At 59.7% G+C, this 15,526-nt stretch overlaps 1 protein-coding gene across 1 annotated transcript in view; it reads left to right on the top strand.

Moving 5' to 3' along the window:
• KIAA1755 (KIAA1755 ortholog) overlaps window positions 1-9,629 on the top strand; it is a 10,143-nt gene extending 514 nt beyond the window's left edge. Inside the window, exons 2-13 of the mRNA XM_017733381.1 lie at window positions 470-1,815; window positions 1,924-2,088; window positions 2,630-2,753; window positions 3,083-3,176; window positions 3,394-3,480; window positions 3,565-3,681; window positions 4,004-4,102; window positions 4,273-4,421; window positions 5,332-5,470; window positions 5,727-5,849; window positions 6,435-6,626; window positions 6,706-9,629. Coding sequence (XP_017588870.1) covers window positions 470-1,815; window positions 1,924-2,088; window positions 2,630-2,753; window positions 3,083-3,176; window positions 3,394-3,480; window positions 3,565-3,681; window positions 4,004-4,102; window positions 4,273-4,421; window positions 5,332-5,470; window positions 5,727-5,849; window positions 6,435-6,626; window positions 6,706-7,674 — 3,604 coding nt within the window. The 3' untranslated portion in view covers window positions 7,675-9,629. The remainder of the gene's footprint in view (window positions 1-469; window positions 1,816-1,923; window positions 2,089-2,629; window positions 2,754-3,082; window positions 3,177-3,393; window positions 3,481-3,564; window positions 3,682-4,003; window positions 4,103-4,272; window positions 4,422-5,331; window positions 5,471-5,726; window positions 5,850-6,434; window positions 6,627-6,705) is intronic.
• The last annotated feature ends 5,897 nt before the right edge of the window (window positions 9,630-15,526 follow it).

Raw genomic sequence — 15,526 nt, 5'->3', positions numbered from 1 at the left:
GGCAGGCGGCCTGTGTAAGCCCCTGTGCCCCACCATGGTGCCCCCATAAGCCACTCCTGGACACGGGGGGTTTTGCCCTAAGGAGTCCTGCCTGCATGGGCACACTGACCTGTGGGGTCCCTCCCTGCACGTCCACTCCTTGTCCCATCCACTCCCTGCAGAGGGGACCATAGCACACCCAGCTCCCTGGGACTGGTCCAGCACATGTGGTCCCTGCAAGAAGGGCAGGGGGACTCTGGAGTCCTCTTGTCTTGATCCTGGAGAGACTTAAGCAGGGGTTTTCCCTCTGTAAGCACATGGGTAGACTCCACACCATGGGAATAGCCATGGCTCAGGGTGGGCTTGCAGAGCTCTGCTGCAGGGGCTTGGCTCAGGGACATGCATTGGGTCACCAGGCTCTTTCATCCTCATCACGGGAAGCACAGAGCTGGGCAGCAAGAGCGCAGGGTGGGGGTGGCTGGGAGGCACAGAGCTGGCAGGGCTCTCTCATGCGCTGTGTTCTTCCTCCCTCCCAGGCTCCCTACTTTAACCGCATCTTTCTCCATGAAGGCTGGCCCTTGTGTCTGCACGAGAAGGTGGTTGTGCACCTCGCGCCACTCAACCCCCTCCTGCTGCGCCCTGGGGACTTCTACCTGCAAGCAGAGCCCTGCGAGGAGCACACGGCGCGTGTCACTGTCAAGCACCTCTCCCTGGACCTGCGCTCAGTGGAGGAGACACCAGTCCCCGAGGCCACCCACGCACTGCTCTTCACCAACGCGTGGCTGGAGGAGGTGAACAGCAGCTGGGCCGGAGCTCCCCTGCACACCTGCCTGGTGGCCACCGAGAACGGTGTCACCCCACTGCCGTGGAGCCGGATTGCTACGCCCGAGTTCACTGACAAGCCCAGGGCTGGAGCTGACAGTGTGCCTGCAGATGCCTGGCATGAACCTGCTCCTGAGACTGTACCTGAGCTGGCAGCACCTGGCACACCTGTGCCCCATGGCACAGCCAATGTCCCCACACCCTACAGCAACATTGTGGGCACCATCCCAGGCTGCAAGGCCACCTCTCGGATGTCGAGCCAGGGACGATACCCGGGACTGATCAAGGTGGAGCAGGCAGGGCTGCGGAAGAAGCTGGCCCCACTGGCTGTGCCCAGCCTCAGTGAAATCATCAGCCAGAACCTGGAGGGGGAGTATGTAGACCTGCTGGAGCAATCCCAGGAGGACATGGACCTCCTGACCAGATCCCTGTTGCCCCCCTGCCTTCCAGGGAGAATAAGGGCTGGGGCTGAGGTGAAGCTCCCATGGAATGGGGGAACAGAAGCAGATGCCTGGCCCTGTGGGGGAGCACTGAGCTCAGAGGAGAGTCCCTGCAGCCCATGCCTGGGGAGGAAGCTGACCCAGGAGCCAGGGCCACATGGCCCAAAGTGCCGCCAACGTGACTCCTACATGGCTGCACTGCAGAACCCAGTGAGCTTCGGCTCTGGGCTAATGGCAGCCATCCTGGAGGAGCCAGACAGCCCCGGCCCTGAGCTGCCCCCTGTCACCCCCCGTGAGACCCCCACACAGCACAGGAAGGGGGCTGGCAGCCCCAAGCTTCTCACCCGCCAGTCCCGCCGAGCAGCTCCTGGGGTGCCGGGGCAAGGGGGGTTGGTGCAGCGGGGCAGCCCCCAGCTCCCCCCAGGTTCCAGCCACAAGTTCTCCTTCCTGAAGGGCACACGGCTAGGGGCAGCCCCTGGGGATGAAAGAGTCACCGGCCAGCACGAGGGGGCCTGGAAGAAGATGTCGGCCATCTACTCTCCCAGGATGGGCAGAGCCAGGGCAGCAGGGAAAGGTGCTGTTCTGTGGGGCTGCGGCGCCTGACCAGGCACTGCTGGGGCTTCGCTATTCCTTTGCTTCGCTGTGTGTCGCCAGCTTCTCTCTCCTCTATCCCCGTGCACAGGTATGAATGCAGCCACTGCTGCTCCCACGGAGGAACGGTGCCCGGAAAGTGCCAGCTGCAAGAATGGTCCCTCTGTGGCCAGCACTGGCACTGCTGGGCAGGAGCCTCCAGCCTGGCAGGACCTGCACGCTGGGCTGCTGCGCTCAGGCATCATCTGCCTGCCAGGTACTGCTGGCATCGCGAGCCCGGGGCATGGGCGGGAGAGGTCTCTGGATGGAAACACAGGCTGCTGGAGAGGGTGTTCTAGAGGAAGTTTTCAGGGCTTTGCTGGAGGCCAGAAATACTCCAAGCGGAAAATTTCCTTTCAGCTGGGCAAAAACGTTAAAAACATAAATGCAGGCAGCCTGTGCAGAGCAGCTGCCCCAGTCCCAGCCGCCCCAAGCCCTCCCACACCATTCCTCTCCAGTGAAGCTGTTCAGCTTTAGCTGCCAAATACTAAACATTTGGCTCCTTCTTTTTCCCAAGAACCAAAAAGCAGTAACAAAACCCATCTTTTTCTCAGGAAAACCATCCCCAGCAGCTCTGGAATTCCAGGCATTCATCTCGAGAGCACCCCCGGGCTGGCTCTCCCCCTCTGGAAGGGCCAGAGGGGCTGCACCTTGGCGGGCCCTGAGCTGAGGCAGAACCGATGGGTACCCCAGCCCATTGTGGGGTGCTCAGGTGTGGCAGGTTGCTGCCACAGGGATCACTCACCTTTTCCCCACAGGGAGCTCGGACAAGCTGGGCAGGGCCCTGCTCCTGGTGACCACCAGTGGCAGTGCCTGGCGGGCTGCGTGGTGCTCAGCTGCGGAGCTGGCGAGGCTCATCCTCTACCTCTGCTCCCTCCCCAGGTAAGGGCCAGCAGGACCAACCGGGGCCCCCCTGCTGCTTCCTGGCTCAGGGCTCCCAGGCAGCTCCCAGGCTAAGTCAGGATGGGTGTCCAGCATCCCACACATGCTGGTTTGGGCACATCCCCGAGGACCCTGGACCATGCCCCTGCCAGAGGCACATGCTCTGAGCCCTTGGCAGAGGCATCCCACAGGGATGAGGCACCACCTGTGGCTGTGGGTTCCTGCCTGCCTGGGGGTGCAGAATGTGGGAGGGGGCTTTGAGAGGGTCCTGCCCTAGGGAAGGACCCCCCACTCCTGCTGTGTTTTGCCTCACCAGGAAAGAAGTGAAGAATGGCGAGAGGCGAGAGGCATGTGCGGGTTGGGGGGGAGGCCGGGAAGCAGCCGCCGGCTCCCGTCCTGTTCTCGGCCCTCCGCTCCGTCCAGGTACGCCAGGCTCTGTGTGCCTGTGCCACAGACATGCCAGGGGTGTTCCTGTCTGGGAGGGAGTGCTGCCACCCTTTGGGGGTCCCTCGGAGCCTTGCAGGGTGAAGGTGTGCTGGCGCTGCAGCTTCAGCCAACCCAGGAAACCCCGGCACTGCCATGGGTGACCTGAGGGCTGTGTGTGGGGTTTGCCCAGGTGATTCTCCCCTGCCTCCCACAGAGTGTCTCTCCAGGCTGCATCCACAGCATGCTGCTCCTGGCCGAGAAGGAGCTGGTCTCTCACCGTGAGAGGCTGTCCGGGGTGCAGGTGAGCCTGTCCCTGTCCCCTGGGTTGGGGCAGTAGGGGATTATTCCCTGCTCCAGGCAGCCTTACAAGCCCTGTGCCCTGCAGGTGGAGACCCTGACATCGCTGAAGGCGCTGGGCCGCCACGTCGACAGCTCCCAGCTGCCCCCAGAGCTGGACGGTGCCTTCCCCTACTGCCACGGCGAGTGGGTTCAATTCTTCCAGGTGTCTGTTACCACGCCAAGAGCCATTGCCTCACCTCCCCTGTGTCCCTCTGTCCCCACTGCCTCTTACATGTCCCACACACATCCCTGGAAAAGTGACAAGAAGGCCTGGGAGAAGGGAATGAAAAGGAGAGCACAGGAGGGTCAAGCTCCTTCCTACCTGCTCCTGCCTGCAGCTGCCCATCCACCACCACGCTCCCTTCCTCATCAGCTTTAACCCAGTGCCTCACAGTATTCCCTGCTCTGTCCCGGCACTGCTCCTCCTCCTCCTTCTCCTCATGGGCCGGCTGCCCCTGCTGACCCGCCGTGTGTGTCCCCCACAGAAGCTGCATCCCTTCACAGCCGGCCTCAGGCGGGCATCGGAGCTGCTGCAGTGCTGCATCCAGGAGCTGCGGAACACCGATGCGCTTGCAGGGACACAGGTAATGAGTGGCAGCACCACAGGTTGGGGACATTCCCAAAGTGCCCATCTGCAGTGAAGCCACAGCAACATTTCACTCCAGTTGCCCAAAACTTGGCATAACCACTCCCAGACTGGCTGCTTCTGAGGTGAGGCCCCAGGTAAGACAACCAACCCTCCCTCCTGCCACAGGATGCAGCCACGGGCATCAGGAGGCACCAGGAGCTGATGCAGAAGGTGCTGAGTGACCCTCAGCTGGTGCGGGTGCAGCGTGAGGGCGGGGTCGTGCTGGCCAGGCTGCGCAGGGAGGCCGCCCGCCTCTGCGCCTCCGACCACGTCAGGTAGGACGGGGCAGTTCCACTGGTCAAGGGGTGCCAGTGCCAGGGACGCCCCCCTGCTTCTGCTGGCTGACAGAGCCACCTCCCCATGGACAGCCGAGTCCCCATGAGCCCAAGCTCATGTTGCCATGCTCTCTCCTGCTCTGGAAGCATGGAGCACGTCTGGGACAGCCCATTGCAGGAGTCCCCTCAGCCTTAGTGGTGCCAGATCCCTGGGAGGGTCTCTTGCCCCAGGCCAGGCCAGATCTGTCACTGCTCTGCAGTGCCGGCAGCAATGCCTTGGGCTGGGCTCGGGAAAAGCCACTAGATGGGGCCAAGTCCCGGCCGTGCCGCGCTCGGCCAGCTGTGCTGTGCTCATCCAGCCATGCCGTGCTCGTCCGGTGATGTCGCGTTTGTCTGGCCACGCCACACTCATCCAGTGGTGCCATAATCCGGCCATGCTGTACTCCTCTGGCCATGCTGTAGTCAGCCAGTGATGTTACCCCCACCTGGACGTGCCATACACATCCAGTGATGCCGTAATCCGGAGTTACTCAGCCAGCCATGGCACACTCACCCAGCTGTGCTGTAATCGGGCCATTCCGTACTCACCCGGTGATGTCGCTCTTGGCCGGTAATGCTGCACCCCTCTGGTGATGCCACACTGGTCCAGCCATGCCACGCTGCTCCGTAGTCCATGCATGCAGGCAGCACTGATTCACTGCTCCCTCCTCCTCCCTTCTCTCGGTGGGGTGAGGCTTTCCCATCCCGTGGTTCCTGCCATCCCTTTGTTCCATGGGATGGGGAGAAGTCCAAGTGCCTGCAGGGTCGGAGTCAGGACCCGACCAAGAGACCTGCTCCCCTCCACCTTGTGCATCAGTGAGCTCACCTGGCAGCAGCTGGCACTGATGGTCCCTCTCCTCCCAACTCCCAGGGCTGGTATGGAGTTGGCTGAGGGGCTGTACAGTCAGCTGGAGGAAGAACTTCACGACCTTGTGTCCCAGTCCAACAGCTGCCTGGAGCGCCTGGAGTTCCTCCGCAAGGTCCGGGAGCTTGAGACCGAGTTTGGCAAGGTGAGCTGGGTGTCCCTGGGGTGCTGCAAGTTGAAGTTGCCCTCTGTGGTGTTCCATGGTTAAGTGTTTTGGTCACGTTTCATATGTTTTTGATGATGACAGAAGCCTGGAGAATGACAGGATTGCCTGAGCTTTGATTTTCATGACGGGCGACTGTGTGTGACTGAGCCTGGGCTGGGATGCCCGGCCGGGGCAGGAAGGGGAGGTGCTGCTGCCATGGCCAGTCCTGCCTGATCCCTGTTCCGCTCTCTCACAGCTGGGGTCGTGGCTGGATGGGGAGGCAGCGGCACGGCTGCAGGAGATGGGCACCGAGGAGTGGAGTCCCGACAGCTGCCAGGGCTCCACTGAGCACTTCAAGGAGTTCCTTGCCCAGGCCACAGTACGTTTGGAGGGACTTTTCTGTAACAGAGATCCCCTGGCTTTGGAAAGAGGCTTCTGGGCAGAACTGGGTGTCCCCGAGATGTTGAGTCACACTGCAGTTGTCAAGCTGCTGTTGTCAAGCTCAGCATTGTGGGGACTCTGGGCAGTCCTGTTCCAGTAAGGGGGTGTCTGCGCTGTTCCTTGATGTGTGCTGGGCTGGTACTGCTGTCCCCAACCCCTGCTGCACTCCATCGATGCAGCTCCTTTTTTTCCTGCAAAGCCTGGGCAGGAATAACATTGTGATGAGGATCTTCCTGTTCCCCTGGATGTGTAGGCCCTTTAGTCACGCACACCGCAGGGCGGGTGAGGCACAGTGACCCCACTTGGGACAGGAGGTGCATTTGGTGCATTTTTAACCAAGCCAGGGCAGAGCAGAGATTTGGAAAATCCCATCCCTTTGTTTCTTCTCACTTGCCCAGAAGTGTTTCCCATCCATCTGTGATGGCGATGCCAAGTGCCACATGCAGCGCGTCACCCTGCGCACATATCCCAGCTCCGCACCATTCCCAAGCGTGGAGCCTGTTCCTTCCTGCCGTCCCTGCAGGCTCGGTACCAACATGGCCTGACCCTGTGCCAGGAGGCAGCTGAGGTCCGAGACACGGCATTCCCCGAGGCAGATGCCTTCCAAGTGGCTGCAGCCCTTTTCCAGACAAAGCTGATGAGCTTCTCCAAGCAGCTGGAGCGGCGGCAGGCAGAACGGGAGCTGCTGCAGGAGCTCGCTCGGTTCTCCAACAAGGTGAGTGAAGGGGATCTTCCCCTGCAGGACGTGGTGCTCCTGGTGGCCATGAAACCAGCCGCTCTCACCTCTTTTGTAGGTGGCGGGGCTGAAGCTGGACTGCCGGCAGTGCTCAGCCCGGGCGCAGCGCGGGGAGGGCCAGGCACTGCGGTGCCTGCAGAGATCCTTCCAAAAGCTCTCGGTGGAGTTCGCCCTGGAGAAGCTGCAGGAGATGAAGGCTCAGGTGCGCAGGATGCAGAGCAGCCAAGGGTTGGCAGCCTGGACAGAGGCACGGCACAGGTACCAGGAGACCCGGCAGATCCTGGAGGAGATGCTGGCAGAGCTGCAGGAAGCCTGGGGAGCACAAGTTGATGGGCAGGGAGACTCCTCCAGCCCCCCCAGCCCAGGGTCTGCAGCCCCTCACACGGAAGACCCAACGTGCAGAGCAGCCCCCAGCCCTGAGCCAGCGGTGTTGGGGGGCAAAGTGTTGGCAGAGCAGCCAGAGACCAGCACTGAGGGGCCAGGACAGTCCCAGCCCAGCATCTCTCCTGGCTCCACGCTGGGTGTGGAGCAGGGTTCCCTGCAGCCCCACTGCCAGCTGAAGCCTCAGGGTGCCTGCGCCTCTCACCACCACATCTCTGCTGACACCCCCCATCCCAAACCCAAGAGCAAAGCCAGCCTGGGAGCAGCAGGACACCTCACCCAGGAGTGCAGCCAGCCGCCTCGGAGGCGTCCCTTCACCCTGCCTCCCTGGACACGCTTTCCAGGTGCTGACCCACTGTGTCCTACGGCTGTGCCCCATGGGGCTGCCTCAGATCCCAGCACACCTGGTGCACCAGCAGGGCCACGGCCAGAAGCTGCCCAGTACTTCCAGGTTTCCAGCCAGAGCAGTTTCTCCTCTGAAGACTCAGACTCACAGAACTCCACAGAAGAAGCCCCAGCATCAAGCCTGGCTTTGCCTAGGGATCTTCAGAGTCCCAGACCACCCTGCCCCTCCGAAAAGGCCCACCAGATCATTTACCTGGAGAACCACCACACTGAAAGTTCAGCTAAAGGAAATGCCAAGTAACCAGTTCCTCCAGTTGGGACTGTTTCTGTCCAGCTGTTTAAGCCTCAATCACCGACCGGATGAGACTTCGTATGATCAGAGGTGGGATGCTGGAACTTCTTACCCCACCCTCAGGCCCAGAATCTTTGGTTCCCTGTCCTTAGTGCTCTCCCTGCTGTGGATCAGCAGTAATTCCATCACCAGCTCACAGGATTCATTCACAATCTACCAGCTGTGTAGCAATTCTCCCATAAAGTGCCTTTATCCCTACCAGTGCCTTGTCTCAGGCAGTAGGGACGCTTCCCACATCAGAAGCTGTGCCTGAAGCATCCCAGGGGAGTGCAGACCTGTGAGATGTTCCTGCCACTGACCGTGCTCCCTGCTCCACTGGATGGTTTTACTGTCCCCTGTGCTGCTGCTGCAGCCCTGGCTGAGCCCCAGCAATGGGCCCTGGGTTTGTGTGTGCTCATTAACACGGGACTAACTCCATTAACACTAATAAACCTGAAGAGAAACACCTGGATGGTCCTCGTGGAGGAGAATGAGAAGTTGTGTCGCACTGAGGGCCAGGTGCTGGGGTTCTCACCCAGGCTCCAGCTGCTCCCACCACCCCAGCACAGTGCCCACAGGCAGCTGGTGCCGCCAAGAAGGCCCCCTATGCCCCCCACATGGGCTGTGCCCGCAGCCTGGCTCTCCTGCTTGCTGCCAGCACCTCGGTCCTACTCAAAGGACCCTTTTGTAAGGGTTAAGCGCCTCAGTCTCCTGTTCTCCCTCCCGGTACATGAGCAGAACCGTGTCATCCTGCCCAGCCTCCCCACTCTGTTTTGGAAACATGCTGTCCTGAAGCCTTTGGGACCCGTTTGGCCTGGGTGCGACCTTGCCGATCCCAGTCCAAAGCAGCCTGAGGTCCCCAGAGACCCTGTCCCCGCAGGCGCGTCCCCGCACCGCCCGTTTGGGCATCCGGGAGCGGGCGACGGCAGGCGGGACCCCGGCTGTCGGGGCTGGGCACTGGCCGGCCGCCCCCCTGGGCAGCCACAGCATGAGCTAATCAAGAGACATCAGAGGAGAAGCAATCTCTGCCCGGGAGGCCGTTCCAGAAAAACACACTCCTCCTCCCAGCCCAGCACGGTCATGGCTAGTACCCTGCGGGATGCAAAGGGCACTCGCCCATCCCAGTCTGACTGAGCGTCACTCATACCCCCCTCAGCCTTGTTTTTGCCAGATCCCGAAGCCAAGCCCCGCTGAGCTCCTCTCGGGAGGTTACGGCCCCAGCTGCCCCCCGTGGGCACCACGCTCCTCCTGTCTGGGTCATTACCGAAGAAGCATTAACGCAACCGACCCCAGCCCTGCCCTGTCACAGGACCTCCTGCCTGTCACCACCCCTAATCTTACCCAATTGTCTGCTCTTTACTTCTCCCTACAATTTTTTTAGACTCCATCTTTCCCAGCTCAACACCGATTTCCCTACTGACAATTCTGTGCCTGCTCCACTGAAATCCTGGTCACTGAGTCCATCCCATTCCTTTTGCTTTAAAAGTCATTGTCCTAGAGACCCCGGACAGGTCTGCACAGCCTGTCCTGTGTGAGCCTAGAGTTCATCCCATTCTCCAATAATGCCACGTCTTAAACGGCACCAAGGCCACCGAGGTGACTTTATGATATGTCCCTTGCTCCCCATCCCCATGCCCTCCAGCTGAGGGTGCCCACTCCCCATCCCATGTGGCCAGTGCCAGTGCAAGCTGGATGGGGCCCAGCTCACTGCAAGAACCAAAAAATCTTTTTTCCCTCCAGCACCATTCCAAGCCAAGCCTGACAGTTCCCTTGCTCAATTTTCCCCTCTGTTGAGAGCTCATCTGCTGTATCCCCCCCATTACAGTTTTTAGGTTGGAGAAATAGCACTTTCCAGTTGGAAACAGAGTCATTTTTCAAACCAGATGGAATTACGATTCTTCTGAATAAAGCAAACAATGACTTTCCTGTTGTTTTCTTTTTCCATAAGTAAAATAAAAAAGGATATTTTGCAAATCCTGAGTTTAACTGATAACAGAAAGGGGAATTTCCGGCCCGTGGCTGGAGGGTGAATGGTTTCCCTGGAAGAGTCCTGTGCACTGAAGAGCCATCAGCCCCCACAGCTGGGTGGGCACACCTGGATCCCTCTTTCCCTCCTTCCTAAAAGTGTTTTGCAACGTTCTGCAAAAATTTTCTTATCTCTGCTGATCCTTCAGCACATGATTCATGACTCCCAAGTTTGACCAATTAAGCCATAACCTTTCCAGAAAGGCAAGTCCAGGAGTTAATCAATGTCTCCTTTCCCTCATGAAATGGCAAAATCGTATGTCAGGGGCTGACAGGGATCCAGCAGTGTGGGCTGGTGGGTGTCCAGCAGTGTGGGCTGCTCGGGGTCTGGTAGTGCCAGGGTGCAGAGCACTGGAGTCAGCCCAGCCCCAGAGGGAAGCTCCCACAAGACCCCAGGAAATACTTTTTTCCAAAGGAAAAAAGGTCCAAAATGTTGGATGCAGCAGACAACCAAACCAGCCCAGAGAAATGGAGGGCCCGTGGATCAGGCACAGATCCCAGCCCCAGGGAATGACCTTCTCTTCCCCATGGCAGTTCCTGGGGCAGCCATTCCCCCTGTGGTTCCTGAGCCCTGCTCCATCAGAGCAGACAGTGCGTGGGCTGGCGCAGAGCAGGGGGATCTGACCTGAGACAGACACTGCACTCTTCTTCCTCCTCCTCACCACCAGATTCCTATCAAGCTCTGCCCTACAAATTGCGGGGGCTGGAAGGTCACTGGGTTCAATCATGACAAGACAGAGGGAAGAGGACAAAAAGAGGAAGAGCAAGAAGCACTGGGGCTCCCACGCTCCCGGCCACTGCCACAGCTGTGCCCTGTCCCAGTCAAGGAGGAGGTGGGGGAAATGGGTGGCAAGGCAGAGATGTAGTGACAACAGCATGTGGGAAACTGCAAAGCCCCCCAGATTGGGCCCCCCAGCAGCCCTGGTGCCAGCAGAGCCACCACAGGCCCATTCCTGTCCTGGCAGCCCCAGGCACTGAGGTTCAGCCTCAAACAGCCATGGCAGTTCAGAAGCACAGGCTGGGGGTTTGGTCCGTGTCACACTGGGAACGCTGTCATGCCTGGGTTTGTCCTTCTGGGTGACAGCCAGGGCAGTGGGTCTGGCTTCAGCAGGTAAACACAGAGGCAGCTCTGGGTGCAAAAAGAGCTGAGCTGTGGGACAAGGACACCAGCTCTGTCTGGCTTTGGGACATGGCTGCAAGCAGAGGTGTCCCAGAGAAGCTTCGTCATCTCCAAGCGCCTGCTCCGGCAGAGCAAGTGGAGATCTTGCTCATCACTGAGCTGAGGTTACTGGTGCTCTGGGGAGCTGCAGGATAGCCATAAGAAATGGAAAGCCAAAGAAACCGTGATAGCAGAGGAAAACAGGAAGGGTGAAGGGTAACGCCAAAGGGTAGAGCTCCAAGGGCTGGACATAACTCCATCTGAGCTGGCCAGGGAAAGGCCAACCGAGCTGCTTTCCAAAATCCCAGCTGTGCTGCATCCCGAGGGATGGATGGAAAATGCCTTTGCCAGTGCTTGCTCAGGGGCCCTGCAGACACCCACCCTGGGAAGATGATGACAGGACAGTGAGGTGCAGGTGGCCTGCATGGGGGACAGGCATGGCTCATGTGTTAGCGCTCGGAGAATCACCCAGCTTCAGGCATTAAATCTGGACATGTGCACTCATGGAGGAGCATAAACACTCTGTGCACCAACTGGGGAGCATAGGCCCTTCTGGTTTCCCCCTGCAGACCTGTTGGAGCCTGCAAGCTATGAAGGTGGTGAGGGATTACTGGAGAGCGGTGCCCTGGGGGAAGAGGCGCCCTCGGGAGGGAGAGCTGGGGGACTTCCAACAAACTGCTGGGAAATGACAGCCAGAGGCTGGAATTCAGTTTGCACCAGGTACAGCCAGATCAGTTTGCAAAACATTTTGTTTGGCTCGTGACTGTCCTGGCACTGGACATGAGCCCATCCTGCAGCCCACTCTCAAGTGCTCTGGGACACTGCCACAGTGGGACTGGCCTTGTGGCCATCCTGGGACCACCAGGAAGGAGAGGCTTGGCACAGATGAAGAATCCACCTCCCCTGCATGCATTGCTGCTGTCCAACACAGGACCACCTCCCAGGGGCTTGCTTGGGAGCCTTGCCAGGGAAGCCCCCAGCCTTCCTGCCCCCACCGTGCAGACCCAATAAACACAGAGTCTTTCCACAGTGGGACTGGCCTTGTGGCCATCCTGGGACCACCAGGAAGGAGAGGCTTGGCACAGATGAAGAATCCACCTCCCCTGCATGCATTGCTGCTGTCCAACACAGGACCACCTCCCAGGGGCTTGCTTGGGAGCCTTGCCAGGGAAGCCCCCAGCCTTCCTGCCCCCACCGTGCAGACCCAATAAACACGGAGTCTTTTGGGAGGGCTTTTTCTCTCATTTCTTTCAAATAAAAATACAGACTCCGCCCAAAATCAAAGACAGTTACATAATGAATTCCTCCTGACCACCCTCCAGAAGCGGGAGGGGGTGCCTTGCACCAGGACTCCCAAGAGAAGCTGGTTATCAGCTCCTGGCTGCTCCCTCCAGGCCATGCTGGTTCAGGCTCTGCATTTTTTGGGAACAGCCTCTGGCTCAGCCTGTGCCATGAGCTGGGAGCCAGAGCCTGGGACAGCGTCCGACACCACCGCACATCCCTCCCCCTGCCCTGTGAGCAGCGGACGCCTCAACTCCACGGGCTGCGTCTGCCCTGTGGCTGCGACACCGGAGCACGCCACGCCTGCCTGGGGGACCAGGTGGAAAAACAATCTGCTTTTCCTTAAAAAGCCACTTCTCCTCCCAAAGGAAAGGCTGCCCATTCCCTGCACTGCTTGGCCTGGCAGGCAGCTGCCCACAGCTGGGAACAAGCCCCCCTTTATGCCAGCTCCAAACCCCACCAGCTCGGGAGCCCCGCGCTGCGCTGAGCCCGTCTTGCTCAGCCGCTGGGCCAGTGCCAGAGCTGCCTGTGGCAACGAAAGCCCCAAACCAGAAGTGATGCCGTCACCAAGCCAGCAGCTCACCTGGCCCAAACTGTCCGTGCTGCCATCACCAACCCCATCCTCCCTCACCCCAGCCTGTGTGCCCTCATGGACCCTTGTCTACAGCTGTTGCCAAGCCCCTTGGCTCCACAGACCACATATGGAGCAGCTACAGGTCTTTCGTCCCAGCTTTGGGAAGTTCTTTTCCGTGCTCACAGATCAGAGGTGTGAGAGGGGTAGTTGCTGCATCTTGCATGCCACGATGCCCACACACAGCCCCCAAAGCTCCCCGCTGGCCCTGTCGTCATGTGCATAAAACACTTAGTCCTGAAGTCAGATCCCTGCAGGGTCCCCTACAGACCCCCACCCCGGGACGATGCCGGCCTCGCCACCGAGGAGCACACAAGATGCCCCGGCCTCGGGGGGCTGCCGGAGCGGCGGCTCGGCTGAGGGCTGAGTTTGGGGAATACCCGGGGCGGGAAGCACCGCAGGAGATGGGCAGAGCTCCTGAGTCGGTTGACGACTTAACAGGGCGACTCAGAGCAGACACTGCCCCTTTTCACGGGTTGTTTATCTGCCTACACAAGGGACTGAGTCAGGATGTGCGAGCACTGGAGGGGCTGCAGCCGCCCCGGCACACACCCAGCAGCGCAAACAGCGGCTCTGTCTGTGCGGGACGCACGACAGGGACCGGCACTTCAGGGACCGGCACTGCAGGGACGCTTTGAAGCAGCTCCAGGAGCGGGGCGGGGGCGAGGAACGTCGCAGTCCTGCACTGAACACCTTGAGCAAATGAGGAGTTATTCTGGGCTTCAGCAGTGCAAACACCCTCTTAATGCAACCTTGTCTGAGCAAGGAGAGTAAAAATAACACCAGCGCTGTGGCCGGCCTACCATGGGCAGCATTTTCCAATGCCTGGGCAGACAGATGCCTCCGTGATACAAGGTGGTGAGTGAAGTGGGCACTAAAGCTGGAAACAAGGGAGGTTTCCTCTTGGCGGGGTGCTGGGATCAAGCCCAGGGCTCCCTGGATAGCCCCTGAGGGACAACCCTGAGTGGACAGAGCCAGAGGGATAGCCGTGGGAGACAGCCCCAGGGGGCAGCCAGGCACTTGTCTCCTGCCACTTCTGCCCGAGATGCCAGAGCAGGGACAGGTACTGTGAGTCGTTCCTGCTCTGTGCTTGGCCAGGAAACCAGACAAAAGATAGTCCCAGCAGCCTGCCCAGCACCAGACACCCCAGCTTGCCCAGTCCCACACATCCCACACACCCTGACACCCCCCACGGCAACAAACTGCTCGTGCTTCCAAGCTGAGGGAGAAATGGCCGTTCCCAATTCCTCCACTGCCAGCAGTGCTCCTTTGACTGTTTGTCACACATTAACTCAAGCAAACAACACATACCGAGCATGCACCTCTGCTGCAGAGTGCATCCAGAGTTCACACCAGAGCGGGCTTGTGCAGGCAGAGTCTAACCCAGCACCCTGCAGCACGAGCCCAGACAGACTGGCACCTGCCAACACCAGTGGCAGAGGTTCCTGTGCCCAGGAAGCAGCCTTGGGAGCAAGGCCAGCTCAAGGCAGGTGAAACCAGCTGGGAGCTCCCATGGCCACCAGCCCTCCCCAGGCATCACAGCGGCCTGGCAGTGGACAGAATTCCTGTGGCCCTGATGCTCAGAGAGATGGGCATCCCATGGGACCCTTGCCCCCACTGACCCCTCCTTGCATCCATGGGAACAACTCGACCCAGTGCTGCCCACAAAGACCAAGTGGTCTGGGAAGAGGAAGACAGTGTCATTTTCATCACACAGGGTGATGGATCCCAACCATCTTACAGGACAGCACCATCCACAAGAAGATCCCATTGCCCACAACAGCCCTGGAGTGATGCACCAGTCACCACACCTGGGAGGGGAAGCGGCTGAGGGGTGTGGGGGAGCAGAAGGGCACCTGTCAGGCTGAGGAGGGTTCCCAGTGCCCAAGCTGCAGCATCCTGCACCCATCCAAGGGCCAAACAAGGAGGGTCAGTTCAGGGCTCCCCCAGGAACACCCCCCATCCTGGGTCCTGGTCCTGGGCAGCTTAACTCACACGAAGAAAAACCAGTAACTGAACAAAGTTATTCCAGAAATGCCTCAAGGCTTTGTTCATAACAAGCCATGCTGCTGCTGAGGTACCAGTGCGCTCCCAAACCCCAAGAGCCCATGGAGGTGTGGGGTTTCAGCCCTCTGTCCCTGATAGGTGCCCTCTAGTGTGTTGGGTGACCCTTAGGACACACGGGGAGGGCCGGGACAGGCCAGGCAGCCCCAGGTAGTACCATTGTCAAGACCCTGAGGCAGGGACCCCCAGGCAGGAGAGGGATGGCCAGCGCGTGGGGCAGGGACTTCCAGGGAATGTGCTGGTCACTGCTTTGTGCACGCTTCCATGTCCCAGAGCAACCAGTGCTGTTTCCAACACATCTGCTGTCCAGCAGCAAAGTTTTCAACACATTTTCCCTCCAGATTCCATCTCTCAGGGATGCAGCTACGGGAAGGGGATGCGATTCCCAACAATCACATCCCACCAGGACTGGCCAGGATGGGGACGCAGCCAGAGGAGGGAGAGAACTTTATAAGGAGAAAACAGTCCCGAGTCCTGGCACTTTGCTGGAAGCCACGCAGCTCCCCTCCGCCCCCTTGTTCACCCCTCCTCTTGATCGGCAGCGCGGTCATCTCCTACCCCGGGGCTGTGGGGTCCCGGGAGACTCGGGTGGGGCCAACCCGGGGGGCGCGGGGGCCTGCTGCTTTTCCTTTTTTTTCTTTTTCTTTTTTTCTTTTTTTTTT

The sequence above is a fragment of the Corvus brachyrhynchos genome, unplaced genomic scaffold (genome assembly GCF_000691975.1).
Source record: "Corvus brachyrhynchos isolate BGI_N302 unplaced genomic scaffold, ASM69197v1 scaffold10, whole genome shotgun sequence".
NCBI classification, from domain to species: Eukaryota; Metazoa; Chordata; class Aves; order Passeriformes; family Corvidae; genus Corvus; species Corvus brachyrhynchos.
The sequence above is the reverse complement of the archived record's forward strand: the minus strand, read 5'-3'. Positions and strand labels throughout refer to the sequence as shown.